The 23139-nt window shown below is 36.9% G+C and overlaps 1 protein-coding gene across 6 annotated transcripts in view; it reads left to right on the top strand.

Moving 5' to 3' along the window:
* Positions 1 to 23139, top strand: part of TBCK (TBC1 domain containing kinase) — a 196946-nt gene that overhangs the window by 94478 nt on the left and 79329 nt on the right. For all 6 annotated transcript variants that reach the window (XM_014839107.3, XM_070504540.1, XM_070504538.1 and 3 more), the window contains 2 exons: positions 10801 to 10837; positions 11800 to 11961. In XM_014839107.3, the coding sequence (XP_014694593.1) occupies positions 10801 to 10837; positions 11800 to 11961 (199 nt within the window). The remainder of the gene's footprint in view (positions 1 to 10800; positions 10838 to 11799; positions 11962 to 23139) is intronic.

The following is a 23139-nucleotide window of genomic DNA, read 5'->3' as shown; positions in this document are numbered from 1 at the left end:
AAAAAATTAAAGATTACCCTCACACATCTTTTTAAGAAGCAAAATAGGATGGTCCAGGTTCATGTTGCAAAATATTGTGTGATGAGGTCCTTCCCATTAAAAGGCTAACACTGTTACTCATTCTTGTGTTTGAGGATTCATCTAAGATACCATCACCTGAGAATTCACAGTTTGAAATTTCACTTGAATGAACAGTGTTACCATTTCACTAGAGTCTAGAATACTACTACCAGTCTTATGATTGGTCTAATAATTGTGAAGCATTATCCTCTGTCAATTTTCTTCTCTTTGCTAGTAAAGGTGGAAAATGAAAAATTCTGATTTCTCAACTATATGTTCATTGAAAATTTAAAACAGACTATAATGATGGTGTCCTCATTCATCTTTTAGATCCTCTTGAAAGATGATGTAATACTTTAGATGACGCAACAGGAAGAATGAAAGATGGTAATAGTGATGATTTATTTTAATATTGTACCATCTTTCTAGGCAATTCCCTCATTCTCTTTTCTTATTTTAGTCTTTTTTAGCATAGTTGGGAATAATTGGTGAGTAATGATAAAATAATTCCTACTTTGATAAAAGAATAGAATATTTCGTGATAAAAAATAAGATCACTAAGATTTCAATAATGTATCATAGATTTATAAGAGGATCCGAAGACCCATATGATAATTGTAAGATAAAATGAATTTTCATCTATTTTTTTAAAAGACTAAATCAATTTTCTCTTTACTCTTTCTTTTTTCTTTTTTGAGGAAGATTAGCTGAGCTAACTACTGCCAATCCTCCTCTTTTTGCTGAGGAAGACTGGCCCCTGAGCTAATATCCGTGCCCATCTTCCTCTGCTTTATATGTGGGATGCCTACCACAGCATGGCTTTTTTTGCCAAGCGGTGCCATGTCCGCACCCAGGATCCGAACCAGCAAACCCCAGGCCACTGAGGTGAGGAACGTGCGCACTTAACCGCTGCGCCACCAGGCCAGCCCCTCTTTATTCTTTCTTATTCTTTAAAAGTAATGAAATAGCAGTCCTCACAAATAGTTAGAACTGCTCAAAAAAGAATCTCAAAAACCAGAAGTGAGTCCAGTACCCTGCCCTGAGGATTACTGAGGTTTGAATGGAGGTTATACACTTCCCTCCCCAACCTCTGCCCTCCACCACACTAACACTCACTCTTTAGCAGGAAGCTGCACTCATTCGAAGATAGGTAACGAAATAATGGTGAAGGAGAGAGAAGGAAGGAGAAAAGAAATAAAGAACCACTTACAAAAACAGAAACAGAAAGCACAGTCTTGTGCTATCTCACAGAAATAGCAGACAACATGATCTCACTTTAAAAAATGAGCTTGGTGAGGGGCTGGCCCCGTGGCCGAGTGGTTAAGTTCGCGCGCTCCGCTGCAGGCGGCCCAGTGTTTCGTCGGTTCGAATCCTGGGAGCGGACATGGCACTGCTCGTCAGACCACGCTGAGGCAGCGTCCCACATGCCACAACTAGAGGAACCCACAACGAAGAATACACAACTATGTACCGGGGGGCTTTGGGGAGAAAAAGGAAAAAATAAAATCTTTAAAAAAAAAAAAAAAAAAAGAGCTTGGTGAAGAGAAGAAAGAGTTCAAAAACAGATCACAGGTCAACAAAAGGAGGTGAAAAGTGAACTGGTGAAGCCCAGAGAAATCTGAAAATAGTATATTAATAATAGGCTCATTAGAACAGCGTACACCAGAATAAAAGTGTAAACCCAGTCAATGACAATCAGTAGTTCTGAGGAAATCATACAGAATAAAACAGAAAAGGGTAAATATACCTAAGTAACTGCACAGAGAATTTCAGATAAGATTTCACAGCAACATTCATGGAGAATTGTGGATAAAGTTTTGAGAGAAAGTAAGTTGATTGAGGAATTGCATGATAGCCAAGTCGTCTTTCAAATGTAAATGTAGCATATAGGCATACTTAAGCATGCGAGAATTTAGGGAATACAACCCCTAGGAGCTTTTTTTTTTTTACAGAATATAAAATAATAGATGATGAAATCCAAGCAGAAAGGAGCTGAATAAAACTAAGAACTCAAGGAACTAGGTATAAGGACAGGGTGGGTCATTAAATCCGTTTAAGCATTGGACTAATACTAAACAATTGTGTTAGTTATGTTATGACATAGAATGTAAATGTTATAAATCTTGATGTAAAATTGAGGTATTAGAAGTCAGAGAAGTGATAGAAAGTATAAGTGTACTAATTTTATCATCTTTCAAAATAGATAATCAATACTTGACAATGTAATTTAAAATAGTTTCATGTTCATAAAAATACCAAGTGTAGTATGATCCAGGTTTTCTCTAAGTATATCTCTTTATCTAAAATTTTAGCTATGTCTGCACAGAAATATATCAAGAGTAATGTTTATCATGTATTATTATTTTGGGATATTAGGATTTGAGAATTTTTTTAATGTTTTTCTTTTACAAATGTGGAACATTTCCTTCATCACAGAAAGTTCTATAATGTGCTCCTCTCGAAGGATCTGAAACTAAAACTACAAAACAGACTTTCCGATTATGTTCGCAATAAGAGTGGGAGGTAATTTACCCACAGTGTAGTATATAGAGCATAACATTACCAGGTTATGTAGAAAAATACTTGTAACCCAACTTGTTTCTGTCTACTCCACTGTCCGTGTGTGGTGTAAAGAACAAGAGACTACCAGTCAGAGTCCTGAATTCTAGTGCCTGCTCTGTAATTTACATACCTGTGACTTTGGGCATAGTGACCCACTTTGAGCCTCAGGTGACCCATCAATAAATTAGGAAAAATAGATAATACCTGCCTTACTACCCACGGGACTCATAAGTTATATATGAAAATGCTTTGTAAAAAATGGTGATGATGCAATGTGAGCACATGTTCGATGAGGAAAGAAAACTTAGATCCTCTAAGAAGTTTCAAGTCTCAAGCCACATTACCAAGGTAGTTAAAAAAAAAAGCTTGCATTATCAGTGGAGCCCAGTGGGGGTTCTACCATCAACGATGTGTCAGAGAATGCCAGATCTTTTAGATGTAGGTGAAATTTTCTGATGGTAGAAAACAGGGACGTGTATCCTGGAAATTCAGGTTCAGGAAGCTTGACTTACATCCTGGCAAGAGTCGAGATGGTATTATTCAGTGCAGTCAACGATGTGCCAGGCACTATGTTCCGCACTGCTTTGTTTTACCTCTCTGTTTGTATGTGTCAATCAAGTGTTCATGTTTCTTGTATCTGCCGAAGCACCTGGCATAACAGTTTTCATATATAAGAATGCAGGAATATTGTTCGCTTAATTTTAGCGACAATCTTTTGCTTCAAGCTTACTGGTTCACAAAAATTTCAGAACAGAACTTTTTTTTGTATTTAAAATATTCTAAAGAGGGGCCAGCCCCGTGGCCGAGTGGTTAAGTTTGCGCGCTCCCCTCCAGGCGGCCCAGTGTTTCGTTGGTTCGCATCCTGGGTGCGGACATCGCACTGCTCATCAAGCCATGCTGAGGCGGCGTCCCACATCCCACAACTAGAAGGATCCACAACTAAAAATATACAACTATGTACTGGAGGACTTTGGGGAGAAAAAGGAAAAAATAAAATCTTAAAAAAAAAAATAAAATATTCTAAAGAGTTACTCTAGAAATCACTGTTATCTTATGGATTTATAGTTCTCACCTCGTAAGTATTGTCCCCGTATTGATGGTTGTGGAAATGAAGGCAGGTTTTGTACTTGAGGCTCTTTTCCCCAGATTCTGAAAAGCCGCAAGACCGAGAGTACTGTTCAGTAAGGAGAGCTGTTCGGTGCTGCTTCTGCCTGGACTGTGTATTTGTTTGTTTGTGTGAGACCCTTTCCCATCCACCAAACTTACCCTGACTTATGAAGCCATCATCCGCCTTCATTGTGGAAAACAATGCTCTTTTGAAAATGAGTGGCACAGTGGAACAATACATATCTTCTATGGAATGTTTTCTTGATTTTTGAGAATTTTCTTTTGTATCAAGCCATGTGATGCTGTATATAGCTAAAAGGACAAGAGTAACTCAGATATAGACAAAATAAAGGATCTTGTAGAATTGGAAAGTAGAAGAAAATTATTTTATGTAAGAATGTTTGAAATATTCTTAAGTACTATTAATTGAAATTAGGGAGAGAACATGCAATGTTTATAAATAAAAAGTTCATTGACAAAAGATTCATCTAGAGTTTATAATAGTTCCTTTTTTAGTCTTTTTCATTTTTATGCATTTACAAGTTTTTGAGGCATAATTTTCTGCTCTTCAAAATCAAGTTAATGAGCCCGCATCCTGTTTTTCCTATTAACAGTTCTAATTTTGACATTACCAGACCTTATGAAAACACCTCATGAAATGTTAAATGTCACTATTCTCTCTTGCTCTTGCTAGGGGGCAGCATTTACTCAGTGGACTCTTAGTAGACAAGACCCTGGCCAAATCAAACATACACAACTTCATGATCTGGGGAAAATAGCTAAAGCATGCATGATTGCTTTTCGTTGGGTTTCAGTTTCCCACTTTAAATCAGGAAATAGCTAATAATATTTCTAACTTAATAAGACTGATTGTATATGTTTTTATATATTGTAACAAAACATTTCATTATTTAATTGCTATTTTTTAAATTAAAGCCTACTATTTAAAATTATCTTATTTTACTGCCTTTTTTGTGTATCAGACTGTATTACCAAGATGTACCAGTATCCTAAGAAATTATCTAAGATGAAAATAGTTAAAATTTTTAAATGAAGAAATATAAAGAATAGATAATAGGCTTTACACTTTCACAGAATACATTGCCTATTTATTTACCTGAATTTATTTGGTAAGAGGTGACTAGTGCTGGTGAGTACCTAGGAGTTGTTTTATATTGTATTAAAGAAATTTATTCAACTTGAATTAATTATTACTTTTCAAATATCATTAGAATATGCTTCATTTCACTTATTTGTAGTAACTTTTTTCATAATTATTGTCAAAGTATAGTTATATAATTTAAGATTTCAAGTTTAAAAGACTAACTAGTTTTCTCATTATTTCATATTTATCAAAAACTTCTCAAAAGGTGCATAAATCTCGTGACTATTTGGATCTTTTAATTATGTGCTACGTGCCAGGCATTTTCCCAAGCCCTGGGTGCATCAGTGAAACAAAACAGACAAATCTCTACCCTCATCGAACTTATTTCAGTGGGGGTAAACCATAGAGAAGATAACTATGCTATGTGATACTGGTTGGTTAGGTAGTCGTAAGTGCTAAAGGGGAAAAAACCCCACAAAACTGCAGCAGGGACGTGGAGGTAAGTGCTCAGGTGAAGGAGGAATTTATTTTTTTTTTCTTTTTGAGGAAGATTAGCCCTGAGCTAACATCTGCTGCCAATCCTCCTCTTGTTGCTGAGGAAGACTGGCCCTGAGCTAACATCCGTGCCCATCTTCCTCCACTTTATATGTAGCATGCCTACCACAGCATGGCTTGCCAGGTGGTGCCATGTCCACACCCAGGATCTGAATCGGGAAACCCTGGGCCACCAAAGCGGAACGTGCGAACTTAACCACTGCACCACTGGGCTGGCCAAGGAATTGAATTTTTAAATGAGGTAGCCAGGGAAAGCCTCACAGAAAAGGTGAGTTTTGAATAAATGCCCTAAGGAGCTGAGGGAAAGAGCAATCCAAGCAGAAGCAGCAGCAAGTGCTGCAGCCCCGGAGTGTAAGTATGCCAGGGATAGTGATGGAGCAGCCAGGAGACTGTGTGCCTGGAGCACAGGCAGCAAGGAGACAAGTCAGAGGGGCACTTGGGGGCCAGGTTAGAGCCTTATAGCTCATAGTTAGGACGTTAGCTTTGATTGTCAGGTGGAAAGCCACTGGATGCTATTGAGCAGAGGAGTGACATGTTCTGATCTAAAAGTTTTCACAAGGTCATTCTGGCTGCTATGGTAAGAGAAGCCCTAGGAGGGACAAGGATGGAACCTCGAAGACTGGTCATGGGCTGTTGTAATAATCTAGGCGAGAGATGATGGTGGCTTTAATTAGGAAATTAGCAGTAGAGTTGGTGAGAAGTTTTCATGTTCTGAGTATATTTTGAAGATAGAGCCAGCAGGATTGCTGGGGATAAATGTACAATGTGAGAGAGACAGTTGTTAATGAATCCAGAATTCTTTATTTGAGCGATTGGAAGAATAAAGTTGCTCTTAACTGAGATTTGGAAGACTATACTTGGAGGCACAGATTTTGGAAGAAGTCTCAGGAGCTCTGTTTGGGACATGTTAGGCATACAAGTGGAAATGCCAAGTAGGGATTTGGGCATACAAGTCTGGAATTCATGGGAGAGGTCTGGGATGGAGCTGTAAATATGGGAGTCCTCACACTGTATGTAATCATTTGGAGGAAAATAAGAGAGAGGAAAGGTCCAAGCACTAATCATAGCACATGGCAAGGTTTAAGTCAGGGAGATGAAGAGGAACCAAGAAAGGAGTGGAGGAGGAGGAGCAGCAAGGTAAGACGAAAGCTAGGTGAAGGTCGTGTCTTGGAAGTCAGGCCAGTGGGTGGAAGAGGTGAGATTAGTCAGCTGTGTCAAACCCTGCTGATTGGTAAAGAAAGATGGAGAATGAGAATTGGCCGTTAGATTTAGCAACATGGAAATCTTTGGTGACCCAGATGAGAGCAGTCTTGGTGGTGAGGTGGAGTCAAGACCCTAATTGGAGTGGATTGAGAGAATATTTAGTGAGCTTCTACTGCTCTTAATGAACTGTAAGCTCCTTTCAGGCTGGCACTATGCTTTGTTCACTGCTGAATCCTGTCAGTCAGGCAGAGGATGCGTTCTCCCTCACCCCGCCTTTTGTTCTGTTCAGACCTCCCTCAAATCACATGAGGCCCTCTCACGTTTGGGACGGCAATCTTGTTTACCCAGTCTACTGATTCCCATGTTGAGCTCATCCAGGACACGCTCACAGACACACCCAGAATCGTGTTTAACTAAATATCTGGGCACTTAGGCGGGTCAAGGTGACACACAAAATGAATGATCACAAGAACCAGTGACAAGTCATTATTGATCTGGTGGCCTATACATCTCCCATTTTGCTGTTTTTATCCTGGTTGTCCCATGAGTTCTTTGTTCTCTTTTTCCTGTTTGTCTGCCTTCTTTGGATCCCTGGATATTTTTTTCTGTGATTCTGTTTTACCTCCTTTGTTGGCGTGTTAGCTGTAACCCTGTTGTGTTTTCTCACTGGTTTCTTGAGGGTTTGTACAGTGGTCCCCAACCAGGGGCAGTTTGGCCTGCCAGGGGATTTTTGGCAACGTCTGGAGACATTTTTGACAAAACTGGGCAAAATTTTTGTTTATACTGTGATTCTTTAACTTATCACAGTCTGCTTTCAGGTAATATTACACCATTTCACCAATGGTATAAACACTTTACAACGTAGACTTCTATTTTGGCCTCCCAGAATTTGTTATTGTTTTTCTACTTTTTATTTCTGCATATAAGCCCCACAATAAATTATTGTTTTTTCTTGAGTCAATTATTTTTAAGATTTTTTTAAATAAAAGTCTTTTATGTTTAACCACATATTTACCATTCCTGAGTCTCTTCTTTCTTCTGTATAGATCCTTATTTCCCTCTGGTATCATTTTCCTTCTGCCCGGAGCACTTCTGTCAGCATTTCTTGTACTGCAGGGCTGTTGGGGATGAATTCTTTCAGCTTCCATGTTGGTGAAAAAGTCTTTATTTTACCTTTTTCTTTGGAAGATGTTTTGCTGGGCATACAATTATAAGTTAACAGTTTTTTTTTTTTAATACATTAAAACCGTTTCTCCACTGTCATTTGTTGTGCACTGTTTTCAACAAGAAAACATTCTTCTCATTGATGCTCTTACATAATATGTCTTTTTTCTCTGGCTTCAGTGTAAGATTTTTCTCTTTACCACTGATTTTGAGAAGTTTGAGTGTGATGTGCCTCGGTGCAGTTTTCCTCATGATTCTTATGCTTTGGGTTCTTGAGATTATTGGATCTATTTATTTAGAGTTTTCATCAAATTAGGAAAATGGTCAGCTATTACTTCTTCCACTAGTTTTTCTGTCCCTCTCGTCTTCGCTCTCTTCTTTGGCGTCTCCAATAACATAGATATTCAACTGCTTGAAGTTGCTTGCTTTTAGGACTTGTTGCCCGTTTTTCCCTTTTTTTTTCCTTGTCTTTGTTTCATTTTGGATATTTTCTATTGCTATGTTTTCAGGCTCACTAATCTTTTCTTCTGCAGTGGGTGATCTGCTCTTAATCCCATGCAGTATATTTTTTGTCTGAGATACTGTGTTTTTCTTTAGAAGGTTGATGTGCTTCTTTTTTTGTATCTGCTGTGTCTCTACCTAACATGTTCAATCATTCCTTAACTTTTTGAACATATATAGTACAAATGTAAAAAGTATTTTAATGTCCTTGCCTGCTATTACAAACATTTGTGTCAGTTCTGTGTCCATTTTGATTGAATGATTTTTCTTTGCGTTATGGGTCATTTTTTTTCTTGGTACTTTGCACTAATGCTATTTTTTATTGGATTCCAATCATTATGAATTTTACCTTGTTGAATATTGGATACTTTTATATTCTTGTAAATATTCTTGAGCTTTATTTGGGATGTAGCTAAGTAACATTGAAACAGTTTGATTCTTTCAAGGCTTGATTTTAAGGTTTATTCAGTCAGACCAGAGCAACATAACTTGGAATAATAATTTTGCCCCATTACTGAGTACCCTTTGGAGTCCTGTACCCAATACTTTGTTTATTACAGCCTTTTTTTTTTTCCATTCTGGCTAGTGGTAAGATGAACTATTCCCCACTTTGTGTGAGCCTGGTGAGTTTTCCCTCTGATCTTTTCCAGTGGTTCCCTCCTCGCTTTGTGTAGTTTCCTCTTATACACACTCTTTCAGTGTGTAGGAAAAGGAATTGTTAGCTTGTTGGTGAAATAATTCAGATAACATTTCTAATGACAAAATATTGGCTTTGATCAAAAGATACAGGGTAATATAATTTGTGTCATGTCCTTAAAGAAAGTTGACATCGGTCTTAGCAGTATCTTTTTGAATACCATGTCTACTCAGGCAAGGGAAAGAAAAGAAAAAATAAACAAATGGGATTACATCAGACTACAGTGCCCTGCAAGGCAAAGGAAACCATCAAGAAAACAAAAAGACAACCCATGGGGCTGGCCCGGTGGCACAGCAGTTAAGTGCACACGTTCTGCTTTGGCAGCCCGGGGTTCGCCAGTTCGGATCCCGGGTGCAGACATGGCACCACTTGACAAGCGATGCTGTGGTAGGCGTCCCACATATAAAGTAGAGGAAGATGGGCACGGATGTTAGCTCAGGGCCAGTCTTCCTCAGCAAAAAGAAGAGGATTGGTAGCAGTTAGCTCAGGGCTTAATCTTCCTCAAAAAAAAAACCCAAACAAACAAACAAAAGAACTGGACTATTGGTGATGAACACAATGCAGTCTATACAGAAACTGAAATATAATGATGTACACCTGAAGTTTACACCATGTTATAAGCCATGTGACCTCAATAAAATAATTTTAAAAAAGAAAATTGAATAATAGTAAGGAAACTAATTTCTGCTGACTTTGTTTTTAAACTTAAACTAGGCTGAAGAGTTCAAATTTTATATTTTATTGTTTTCTACAATTTGTGCTCATTACAATGAAGTCGTATACCTTTGTACTCCTCAGTTTTCCCATTTATAATGTCACTTGAAAGAACTGTCAATGTATCAGTGTATATAAATGATGATCCTGTGGAGAGCAGTGGGCTTTATTTCACTTACAGTACTTCGATTTTAACGTAGTATATAATTACACTTTTATTTTTGACTAGCATTTTGGTAGCATAAATACTCAATTGTGTGCAATGCAAAGATATATGCAGTTCCACTCATAAATTCATAATGGATAGGTGCTTAAAATATATTTAAGCCTTTAGGTAGTACAAAAATCTTTGTCTAATAATAGCCTACCTTGATGCAAAAAGTAAAATCAACTTTCAGATTTTTCTATAAATTATTGATTTTTGATACTTGCTATTGACAAAGTCGATTTTGCTCTACTTTTAGAAATTAACAATGATTATTCTCTTCTAAAATCTCACAAAATTAATTGAAAGTGTATGTGTGTGTTTTTTTTCATTCCTAGATAGTAAACTTAGGAAAATAAATTTGTCACTCAGCGAAAGGACCAAATTATTTCATTCCTAGATCTTACTACTTTTAGTCTATTATGAAGCTTCCTATTAATTTAGAAAGTGTAATAAAAAGCATATGCTTCATAACACCTTTTTATGAGACATTTGAACACTTTGCACGTATCATCTCATCAATTCTCAAAAATATTCAGTAAGCTAACTCAGCACTGATGAGGACTGTTAAAAGCTCAGGAATATTTTGTATGACCTGCGACGTACGCCCTTGGAATTAGCTTGCTACTATTATTTTGGGTTAGCCATTGTCTTGAGTGTGTCCTTTCATGAAATGAAGACATCCTCTGGAATAATCCTTGGCAGAAGGGTTATGTGCATCATTTGTGGCATCATTTGTGCAAATAGGCATCGTTATTTAATAGAGCATTTGTGATAATTATAATTATCTACATTCCCTTTTATTTTAGTCAGTGAAGTAGATTAAAACATGGAGTGTTTTACCATTTAGTTTATTGTTAATCATTCTAATTATCTTTTATTTCCTCTTTATCCATCCCCCACACCCCTCTCTTTTTCTGCCGATAGCTGTATGCCATCCCTTGGTTTCTCACCATGTTTACTCGTAAGTATCATTTTCTCTTTTCTTTCAATATTATGTTAGCAAAGGACAGCTCCATTCTTCCCCTGTATTTTATAGTTGCAGTCATATTAAGTAGATTTAATTGTGTAAACATCTTTATGTAATACTAATGTAATAGATTTGGGTAGAAAAAATTTCAATTTTCTGATTGCTGAATATCAAAAAGAGTGTTGTATAGGATGAAAACCCTTTTCACATGTCGTGACATCATAAAATCTCTGCCCTCTATTGAAAAAGAAATTAACATTAACTGTAGTATTTATGTAAAGCTTTGGAAGGCAACTTTTACACCCAAATCAAACAATTTTTAGAGGTTCTTTAATAACTAATACTTTGTTTCCTAAACTGGAATTCCTCTAGAAGTTAAGCAGATTATGTGAATGTGTAATGCTTTAATCAGTTACAAATATTAATCCACTGGACATCCTACTTAAATATGTACATATAATAAATGGAGTACAATATTTGAAGTAGATCTATATGCCTTTGCCTGCAAAGATCCACAGTATTGTTAAATTAAAAGAAGAAATTTCAAAAAACAGAAAATTGCTAATCGGATTTTTTGATAGGAATCTAATAAAGCAATTATTTAGAGTATGTAATAGAAGTGTAACAATACTGAATCTAAAACAATACTACAGTTCATCTAGGTAAATCAACTTGTGAGAATAATGTAACTGGAAAATTCTAAGAAGGAATATAATGAATGGAATAACTATACCAAATTGATAATGGAGGTTAGAAAATGTCATCTATTTGAGCAATCTGATTTTCAGTTTTTAAGATGCCTTAGGAAGCAATAAATGTACAAAGCCAGGTAAAGATTTTATAAAAAGTTTTACTTTGATCATAAGGTAATTGTCATGTCTAGTAAAGTAGCTTGTTATTGTTTTAATTTTTCTTCTTTTGTTTTTTATTTTAATTAATTCATATTTTGTTTACAGATGTATTTCCACTGCACAAAATTTTCCACCTCTGGGATACCTTACTACTTGGGAATTCCTCTTTCCCCTTCTGTATTGGAGTAGCAATTCTTCAGCAGCTACGGGACCGGCTTTTGGCTAATGGCTTTAATGAGTGCATTCTTCTCTTCTCTGATTTACCAGGTATAATATAAATAGATGGACTCACTAAGTCATATTTAATTATAAGATAATGAGGCATTCTTATAGCGATTTGCAAAAACAATCACCCACGCCTTCAGAATCTCTTCTGCTTGAGCCTCATCATGCTTCTCTGGATTCTTTCTCTTACACTGCCTCTTCTGTGGCCCAGCATTGTAGATACAAAACTGGCTCATCGTAGCTCACTGTGGCTTACTTTCATGTCAGTGATGCCACCAAAAGGGAAAAAAACTGGGGGAATGACATATTTGCCTTTTTGCTTAGGACAGGCCTGTTTACCCTCAGTTGATAGGGAGTAAATAAAGGCCATTGGGAAGGTGTTTGAGATGCTATGTTTGTACAAAGGTGCAATTCACATGGAACTCTGCTCTCTCCCATCCATAGCTGCTTGCTACAAATTTGGCAGTTAGAGGAAAGGAAACACTGTCTGCTTAGGAGGGCAAGTCACACTGCGGGGAAATTCGATGTCATACAATGCGGGATAGCTACATATTAAGCTACATATTGTATCCTCAGGTGAGGAGTTTGTAAATCTAGGAGCTGAATGCTCAAGTGTAGGAATATGGAATGCAATGGTGGTCCAAGCTTTGATGCTGTGGTTGAAAAGATGAAAGTAACGTGGTCACGTAGGATGTAACAATCTGTGAGAGAAGAAAACTAAACTACATTTTTGCAGAAACCGAAATGGTTTTCCGGTAGAAAACTTCTGCTTTCTTCAGACAGCATTTCATCGGCTCCAACCTTCTGCTGAGTGTATCGCTGTTCTCCAGGTTTTCCAGCAGGCGCACGTGACTGCTGACGATAAACATACTTAAAATTATCCACGAGATAAATTTGCCTGAAAACCAAAGAGAGAGAGGTTCCTTAAGATTGTGTATTTATGAAGCGCTCTCTAGAGGAAGACCTGATTTTTATGTTTAGTGGATGATCTGCACCTGGCACTGCACCAGCTCTCTTTGTCGAAAATCTTCATGCGTTTTGGGGAAATAATAACAAAAATGCTTCAATTTATTTAAAACTTCTTCTTTGCCCTTCCCCCAAAATTAAAAATATCACCATCAGCTTTCTAATTTATCAAACTTTAATTAAAATAAATTATTTCTTATATGACCAAATAGTAGTTTAGTTCTTATATTATTTTTTTCTAGGAGATTCTTTATGAAGATCAAGTTATCTGTCCTTTTTTTTTTTGCCTTTTGGTGTTGAACAGTAACAAATAAGCTAGTTTCACAAACTAGGAATACCGTCTGTACCCACAGATGTTTTCCTGTCATACTTGCCAAAGTAAACAGAGGATGATTGATTAGAATTAAAAGAATTTTGCGGGGGGGCTGGGCCCGGCCTACTGGTGCACCAGTTAAGTTCGCACATTCCGCTTCAGTGGCCCGGGCTTCGCTGGTTCAGATTCCAGGCATGGACCTACGCACCGCTTGTCAAGCCGTGTTGTGGCAGGTGTCCCACATATAAAGTAGAGGAAGATGGGCACAGATGGTAGCTCAGGGCCAGTCTTCCTCAGCAAAAAGAGGAGGATTCGTGGTGGATGTTAGCTCAGGGTTACTCTTTCTCAAAAAAAAAAAAGGAATTTTTTTGGTCTGTTCTAAAAAAATATATATTAGGAATGCTGATTGTGCATTTTTGCATTTTCAAGTCAAGCGAAGTTAATGCTATTCCAATTTCATATATAAATATGCCAGTGAAACACTGGGGATGGAATCTGTTTTGTATAAACAGATTAGTAGTAACTCTGCTTATTGTTAAAATTTTTTCTGAAATCACAAAGTAAGAGTATATGTTTGTTAGAACTGACTCTTGAAAAGGTAAACTTTTGAAGTAGGGTGCCGTCTGTTGATGGAAGTTGCCTTGATCCTCAGTGTCATTATTCTGGCTCATCACTTGCTTGGTCACTGTATTTGATTCCTGTTGGTGAAGAAAAAAGTTTATAGGAAAACTCTCACTGGAAAAAAAAAAAAAAGAAGAAAGGATGTAAATGCAGACTTTGCCCTAACTACACCTGCATTTGTTTTATTTGTAATTTCAGTGCACATATTTGGGATGTCTTTCTTAAACAGATCTAAACAGATATCTTTTTTTGTCATGTTGAGTCCCCTAACTGTACTTGATGCTTAAAGAAATTGGAAAGTGGTCATGAAAAGTCCTAAAAAGTGAATTCAGATGGATACACGCACAGACACACTAGGCGCCATTTCTAAGTGAGCTCCGCCATCACTGCCTGTGTGAATTGGGAGACTTCTGGTGTGGCTCTGCTGCTGCACGAGGGGCCTGCAGAATGAGGCAGATAGGAGTTCATATCCCAGCTCCGGCACACAGTGGCTGTGTGAATGCAGGCAAGTTTTTCATCTCACTGGAAAGAGAATCCTAAACATTATGAAAGTTTCAGTAAAATGGAGATAATAATAGCTGCTTTAGTGGTATGGTGAGCACTAAAGATAATATGCATAGGGCACCTGATACAAAACCTGGTACCAAGTATGCGTAACTGCTTTTTTAAAGTACATGTCATATTTAATATTTTAAATATGCAAAGAATGTGTAACATTCAGGCTTGTAAGTTCCTTCTTCTTTCTTTCTCCTCTTCTTCACCTTATACTAACCCTTTGATTCTTGAAGAGACAACACAGCAGAAAGGCATTATTGTTTTTGCCCAAAATTTTTCCCATTTCTGTTCACTTGCAGTAGATAATACAGTGTGATGTTACATTCCGAGGAAGTACGAGTGGTGCTCAAAGTCCTTGACATGTATTGGTGTGTGAGTCATTTTCATACTCCAGGAAATAATGGTAGATTGGTGCATCTGGCAGTTCTCAAACAATCTGAAAATAGTGGCAAGATATTTTGGAACAAACGATGGGGTTGCCTTAGTGCCATTCAATACGGTCTGTTGGCCACTGGGGTTAAGAGAACAGTTTCCATGGTTACCGCTCTTTCAGCCCGATTACAGGATGAAGTCTGTCAGCCTTCCACCTGCTCTCTCCAATATTATTCTGCTGTAGTGTCCATCTGGCTGATTTAAAACAAATTTTTTTTGAGGATACATCCAAGCAGTTTTCAAGATGAATAAGATAATCTGAATAAAACCAAAATGGTAATGATTTTAGAGTGGATTTGTAATAGCGGAGATGTTTACATGCTTTTTTGTTTTGTTGGTATATTTTCTTTGTACAGTTGAAAATTAATTCAGCGTATTTATGTCATTTTGTATGGCTGAAATAAATTTCTTAGAATGCGTATCTTTGTATGCTTGAGCATCTTCGAAGATAGGAATATTTAGAAGCAGAAAAGACCTTTATCTTAGAGAACGTGTAGAAAGAAACTGTGAAATCTGTGTGGAAGAACACTTAATTTAGTGTAGTAAATTAATGTAGTTAAAGTAAAATAGTTACTCTAACATTAAGAGCAAGAAATATGTATGTATAAACTATTTTAGAAGGAAATACTGAGTATACTGAAGAGACTTAAGCATATGAAAAGTTTCAAATCCTGTTTGCAGGAAGCAATTAGCATTTGGCTGAAAAATCTTAATTGTGTGATGTATGTTTTATTACAGAAGCTTAATTGGAAGTAAAAGTTTTAAATAAAATTTTAGAAGATTTCATTTCGGTATTACCTACGTATTTTACAATAGGATTCATTTTCAACACATACCTGAAAAATACTGGTAGCATCTCACTGTTATGTAGCACTTCACTAGTTCCCCAAAATATTGTATTAGTGCCTTAAGTAGCTAGGAAAGGTACTTATCTATTCTCACTTAAAGCACTTTTGTAATGCAGGTTCTCATTATAAGCATAACGTGGAATATTTCATGAAACCAGTACATTTTTTTAGTAACATAGTTATGTGCCAGGTTGCCTAAGATCTATGATAAGAAATCCAGGCCATTTTTTTCAAATAACATCCAAATATGTTGAGACTGAAACAAAATGAGTCAAGTTATGAAAACTAAGAAATAGAGCAAAGTACTAAAATATGCAAACTCTAAAGGCAAGGCTCATTATTTTCCTGTTCATCCCCAAGATGGAATTGGATATTGATGAAGATGAGAAAGTAAGGAGAGAATGCAATTCAATTTGTGAAATTTCATAGATTTTAAGGTACTTTGGATGATCCCTGGGGTGGGAGAGGGAGAAAGAAGGACAGTGAGAAGTGGTCTGGGTTTTCCATGAACGTTTTCCTGCTTTCATTTAGGGATAAATATAAATGAAATAAGGTTACCGTAATATTTATATGTAATCTTCCATTTGTAAACAGTGGCTCAAATTTTTAAAAACTATAAAATTTGAGCCAAGTATAATGCTTGTAGTCAGTATGCCACTAATTTGTGACTCCTTTATTAGATCAATATAATGATGATGAGTGCTACAGGCAGCAGTAGGAATTTATAACAGGGATACTACCAAGACTGGGAGATTACAGAAACCTTCCTTAAGTAAGTGATGTTTAAGGTAATGTCTGAAATTAATTAAGTGACATTGGGCAGTGGGAAGTAGAAAGAGAGGGGAATCTTCTAGACAGAGGAAGAAAATACTCAAAACCCCAAACAACTCAAGGAATTGGAGTGTACTTAAAGCAAAAGGGAAAGTGACTAGAAAAGAGAATGGAGAGGTGGACAAAGGGTAATCCTGCAGGGTCTTGCAGGCACATCAGGGATATTTTAGAAATATATTCATAGAGATATTTTCTTTCTTTTCAGTGTTTTTGAAAGAGTAAAAAGTGTCATCGAAAATAACGTCAGGTACCAAAATACAAATGCTATATGGATATTTGTTGAGCATTCTGGTCTCTGCATTCCTTTCAGGGAGCTCTGTCATGAGCAAAGCAGAAGATTCTTAACATAAGTGCTCCCAATAGTTATCTATAATTCCTTCTTTCTGGCTTGTAGCCAGATACAGGATGGAGAGCTGATTTATGAAGGAGTGGAGCAGTGGCAGTACACAGTTGTTCAGTGAGGTTCTGTATCGTCAGCCCTGTCAGATTTAGCACCACTTTACCTGAAGCTGAGAACCCATTAATTATTCACTTAATATTATTCCATTAATAATTTTCTGCTTGCAGCTACATGATGTTAATGCATGTCTATTGCTAATTCCATCTTCATGGAATTGCAAAAGGACAATCACAGTGGAAATTAAATATGGGGATTTTAGTTATGGTCCTCCTCTCCCCCACCACACCCATAAAAATTACATATTAACATTGAGATTTAGGTGGAATATTAAATTCTTACAAGTTTAAAATAGGTTAAAGGTAGATGAAAGAATAGTTTGTTTTTATTAACATGATTGCATAGTCACAGAAATAAAAGTTGTGGAAATTTGTTTTCAAAATCTCATTAGGTTATATCAGCCTTGTTTGTGGGGAAAATACTGCATTATTTTATGGAAAGGGGGAAAATTTGAACAGATGTTAGAATGCATGACTTCCAAACTGAAAATAAATGTTCATGAAAAACGCAAAGCCCGTAGAATGACTGGTAAAGACTCAAATTCTGAGGTGATTCTATGAACTGGAAGAATTCTCTTAACACTGATCTAGTTGTTGATCTTGAAGCATACCACTAATTTTGCAAAATGTACGTAGCTCATAAAGTTAACAGAAAGGCTTCTTGTGTGTTGGGAACTGTAATGAAAAAGAAGGTCAGGGTTGATCAGAATGTTCTGCTTACCTTGAAAATAGAGAGTAGATTGTAGCACTAATGCATGTTAAACCTGATCCCAAGCTGTCAGGAGTCTGTGGGAAGGCTCTTCTCTAGAGGAGAGCTGCTTGTTTTATGATTGAGAGGTTTCTGCTCTCTCAATTTTTTGAGCAGTCCAAAAATTATAGTTTAGATCAGTTATTGAACATATTTTGTTCCAAAACACCAATGATGAAATTTGTTTTACCCTTGAGTATTTATATGTGCCTTGGGTTTGCAGAACACTTAAAGAAGGACGTTTTTCACTATTAAAGTATATTAAAAGTAATCAACCTCAGAGACCTTTAAAAGTTAGAAACTGTGTTTAAAATTTCCCCAAGTATACTGCTGATGGATAGGTAAGAATGTAAGGACCAAAATATATCATACTTACAAGTGACGTTTAACATCCATTGCTCCATGCGTGTTTTGTAGTTTAATAATGTAATAATACTCATGGGACCTGTTTTCTTCCCCCCTCTACCTAGCCTTATGTGTCTATACAAAAATGAAAGTAACCTGATCTGCTGCCTGTCTTAAATGATGGTCTTCCATAGAATGGAAAGTAACTTCTTACTACATGTCCCCTTGAAGTCTGCAGGGAATGTGCTGAGTCAAACAAATAAAAATAAAAAACTAATAGACTAGATTAGAGAAAAGAAGAGGAATGATTTGCCATGGTGCTCATAGGCTATTTATTCAGTCTTATGTAACATAGAGGAAATAACTACAATTTTCTAACTTTTAATACAAGAAAGTACATTTAATTACTTTGAAAAATTCAAACCATTTCAATCCTTCCGTACAAACATTTATCAACCATATGAAAAATGCTTATTGAACTTGAGCACAAGGTTTGGTTAGTTGCCAAAAAAAATCAGACTCCTGGTTTGTTTCTGATTCCCTTCTAAGTGTAAAAGACAAAGAGAAAATGATGGCTGCCGCTGACCTGGTATGAAATCTTCCAAGCTGCCACATTGTTCTTTTCTCTGAAGTGTGCTGTGTGCTGTTATCAACACCAGTACTTTGCATCATAGTAGCTACTTACTCAGCTGCATAAAGACAATTATGTTAAGAATAGAAAACAGTGTAAGTATCCATATATCAGAATGCTTATTGCATTTCCTATTTATTTCTCACTTCATTGTAGACGTTAAGCAGCAGAGATGATAGATGCTTAGCAAAATGTGCCAGTAATTGCATGCACGTGTCATGCATTTGAATGGCTGAGTGAAAGTAGGAACCCAGTAAGATATTGTACCATCCTTTTCCCCCTCCACTACATAACCAAGATTGTGTTTTTAAAATATGTTCATTCATTCATTCAACAAACATGTACTGACTTCCTACTAGGAGTGTGTGTGTATGTATGATTAATAATTAATTTTATTGCAGTTTCTCATTTCTTTGTACTCACCCAGAGCATTCACACATAATTATTTAAAGATGATCCAATGGTGCCCTGTAACTGTGGCTGACACTTCTAACTTGTGTTATCCTATTACCTCCTGCTTCCAATAAGTTACTTGATTGGCTCGTCCACTAGTTCTTTAATTCAGTGAGGGAGTTTAACTTCCTTCTGAGAACTGCTCTGTAGAATCAGGATTTGGATTCCAGTGGGATGTTAGGCGTGTGGATGTGTTCCTGTACCTTAACTGAGGTAGGAGGTGGGAGCAAGTCAGGGAATGGGTGAGGGGCATGCTGCTAGGAAGGAGAGAGAGTAAAGTTTTAGATCTGTGTCGCAGGTGTTTATGGGGCACCTAGCTTGAGAAGCTAAGGCACTATTGGAGATTTGGGGTGACAAAATGACAAGTATAATTTGAAGATTAGTCAGAGACTAAAATTTTCTCTGATATCCTTGCTTTTGTCTCCCCTGTTATCTTTGGGTTTCCCTAGAGACTCCTTCTTAAGTAAGGTCTGAGATGTGCAGTTCTTTCAGTTGTATTCCCCTTTGTATGGGAGCCCTACTGATGTAAAGGAAAACTGTAGGGAAGGGAAAGTGTTCTGTATTCCTGTCCTTAGGTCTCAGTCCTGTGCCCCTGCGCCGTGACCTTTGCAAATGCTTGCTAGTGCCTGCCCCGGTTCAGTTCGGTGAGACAGGAAGGCTAGAGTGGGCTGGACTTGAGTGTTTCCCTTCCCCCAGTCACTTAGGCTCAGGTAAAGTAGTTTCCCTGGAGGGCAGGCCTTGTTAAGGAGAACACAATCTCTGGGCATATTTTAAAATGGCTACTTTCCCACTCTCCCTGCTGGAAATGCAAAGGGATTTTTTGTGATCTTCATGATGTTTGAAGCATGAATTGAACTAAGAATATGAAAAGGAGCACATAACAAGGACAAATCATCCAAAAATATCACACACATTAATAGTGGTGTCAGTAAGGCTGAACTCCAATAAATGTGGGCTTATGAACAATACCAGATTTAGAACAAAAAGGCAAGGCAGGAATAGACTTACTCTTGGGCAAACGTTTGACCGTATTTATCACTGAGACTCACCAATTCTGCTGGAGTGTTTTTGAGCTGTGAAGCAACTGAAGTGGATGACCTTAAAATAAGTCAGTTTATTCATTCAGCATGTTTAATAAATGCAGTTACATGCCAGACGCAGTGCTATGTCCTGGGACCATAAAGGTAAGACACAGTACCAGCCATGTAGGGGGGTGAGGAGAAAGCACTGGAGGCCTTAAAAATAGCATAAGGATGAGACAGAGATGTGCAACTGCATGACCATCTTGGTGTACGAAGGACCCTAACAGACTGACTGGAGGGCAGGATGGGAGAGAGATGCTGGAGCTGGTGGGCTGGGGTAACAGTGCTGATGGGGGTGATAAATACTGGTGGATAGAGGCCTGAATATGGGCACCTTGCATGCCATGCTGAGAAATTTGAACTTTATTCTATATGCGATTGGAAAGTCTAAGCAGAAAAATGACATGATCAGATTTATATTTTAGGAAAATGATTCTGAGAGTAGTGTGGAGAATGGATTGGACACTTCTAAAATGTTACACTTCTAAGCAAAGAGAGCAGCTGGCCTGGGACGAGTTCAAGAATATGGTGAAAGAGTACCTAGTGAATTTAGATCTTTACCAAAATAATTTACACAACAAAGTCCTCAGAGAACTTTCAGATACTGTTTCTCTTTAGCACCTGTAAAATCTTAGTAAGTTGCCATCTCACTGCAGATTTCGTGTGTTCTGGAATCCTCTTTATCTAGTAGTAACATTCTATCCATATATTCCTGGGACTAGAGATGATACTCATTACAAACACTCTTAAAATGTGGACCAGTGAGTTACTCAAGATTATTGGGTCTTTCTTTGGAAGACCTTAAATCTATGCTTATTTACCCACTGTAATGTACTTCATCTCGGTACATTTAATGGTGATGGAGGTGCTGTCAACCTGAGGATGTCAAGGAGCACTGTCCTTGTAATTTACCTTGTAGAGAATGCTTCATGATATGCATATTTCATTCCATTCACCTTGTTTTCTATTAGAAAGATAAACAACTTTATAGTTTTTTGTGTGTTCGGCAGTGAAAGTTCCATTGTATTATTATTGGCATGTTATCATGTCATAGAACATCCATACCTAGAATACTTCTCAACTTCTTTTTATAAATAACTTCTTTCTGTCAAAAAATATTCATTGTTAAGACAGGTAGATTAATAGGTTGCAGATCACCCTTATGGTTTTGGATGTTAATGAAATTATTCAAATGCTCAAAAGTTTTTAATAGTATAATAAATGATGCTGTGTAATTGCACAGTTAGTATATAACCCCAAACCTAGCCTGTCCATTCTAATCCAGCTGAAAATTTCACACACAAAAGAAAACTTTACAGGAAAAAAAGGTGCGCAGACCTTGGATTGAAGAATTGAACCTTTTATCAGTATGAAATGTGCCTCTTGATCTCAGTAATACTCCTTGCCTTGGAATCTGCTTTGTGTGATATTAATGTAATCACATGAGCTTTCTCATGCTCTCATGCTTAGTCCTTATATGGTATTTCTTCTCTATATTTTTTTCAACCTGTCTGTGACCTTAAACTTAAATATTTAAATTTAAAAATATTTTAAATATATATTTATATTCTGTCACTTTAAATTTAAATATTATGTATTTAAAATATTTAAAATGTATCACTTTCAGACATATAGTTGTCCAGACACATAGACATGTAATTTACACATATAGTTGTTTCTTGCTTTGTTTATCCAGTCTGATGTTTACTCCCTTTTAAATAGAGTGTTTAGTCCATTTACCTTTAATGTGATTATTCATATGGTTAGTTTATTTCTAGTGCCACATCTGCTGTGTTTCTCTTCTTCCTTTTCTGACTTCTTTGGGTTAATTAAATATTTTTAACATTTTATCTTAATACCTTTGTTGACTTTTAGTTTAGCCTTTTGAATTCCTTTTGGTTATTGCTCTGGGGACTATGATCTGCATCCTTAACTTACCACGGTTTACATAGAGTTGATGTGATACAGACACACGCTACATAACGACATTCAGTCCACAACAGACCACATGTATGATAGTGGTCCCATACAGTTAATACCATACAGCCTCGGTGTTTGGTAGGCTGTACCATCTAGGTTTATGTAAGTACTCTCTATGATGATCACACAAGGAGGAAATCACCTAATGACACATTTCTCAGAACGAATCCTTCTTGTTAAGTGATGCGTGACTGTGCAATTTTATGGAAAATGTAAGAACTTTGCAAAAATTTGATTCCATTGGCCTTCCATATCTTGTGGCATTGTTGCTATACATTTTACATCTACGTTTGTAATAAACTCCACAATACAATGTTGTTATTTTGACTTTAAATAGCTAGTTGCCTTTTAAACATATTGAGAGAAGCAAAAAGTTAATCTTTTGTATTTACCACCATATTTTCCATTATCATTGCTCTTCATTCTTTCCTATAGATTTGTGTTTTCTCTTTATTTTTGGTATTTAGCAGGTTGACTATGTTTTGCTCCTGTGTAGTTCTCTTTGTATTTATCTTGCTTTTAAGAGCTTTTAGTAAATTTCCACTTCAGATAATGTACTTTTCTGTTCTAGTATTTCAAGTTGGTTCTTTTTTATTGCTTAGATTTCTCTATCCATTCATTTTGACTATATTTTACTTTAGGTCCTTGAACATATTTATAGTAATTACCTTAAAGTCCTTGTCTGCTAATTCTGATTCTGGATCATCTTGATTATAGGTTACATGTTTCTGCTTTGCATATCTAGTTTATTACATATGGGGTTTTTTGTTTTTTGTTTTTTGAGGAAGACCACCCCTGAGCTAACTGCTGCCAGTCCTCCTCTTTTTGCTGAGGAAGGCTGGCGCTGAGCTAACATCCATGCCCATCTTCCTCTACTTTATATGTGGGACGTCTACCACAGTATGGTGTGCCAAGCGGTGCCATGTCCACACCCAGAATCCGAACTGGCAAACCCCAGG

The sequence above is a fragment of the Equus asinus genome, chromosome 3 (genome assembly GCF_041296235.1).
Source record: "Equus asinus isolate D_3611 breed Donkey chromosome 3, EquAss-T2T_v2, whole genome shotgun sequence".
Classification (NCBI taxonomy): Eukaryota; Metazoa; Chordata; class Mammalia; order Perissodactyla; family Equidae; genus Equus; species Equus asinus.
The sequence above is the reverse complement of the archived record's forward strand: the minus strand, read 5'-3'. Positions and strand labels throughout refer to the sequence as shown.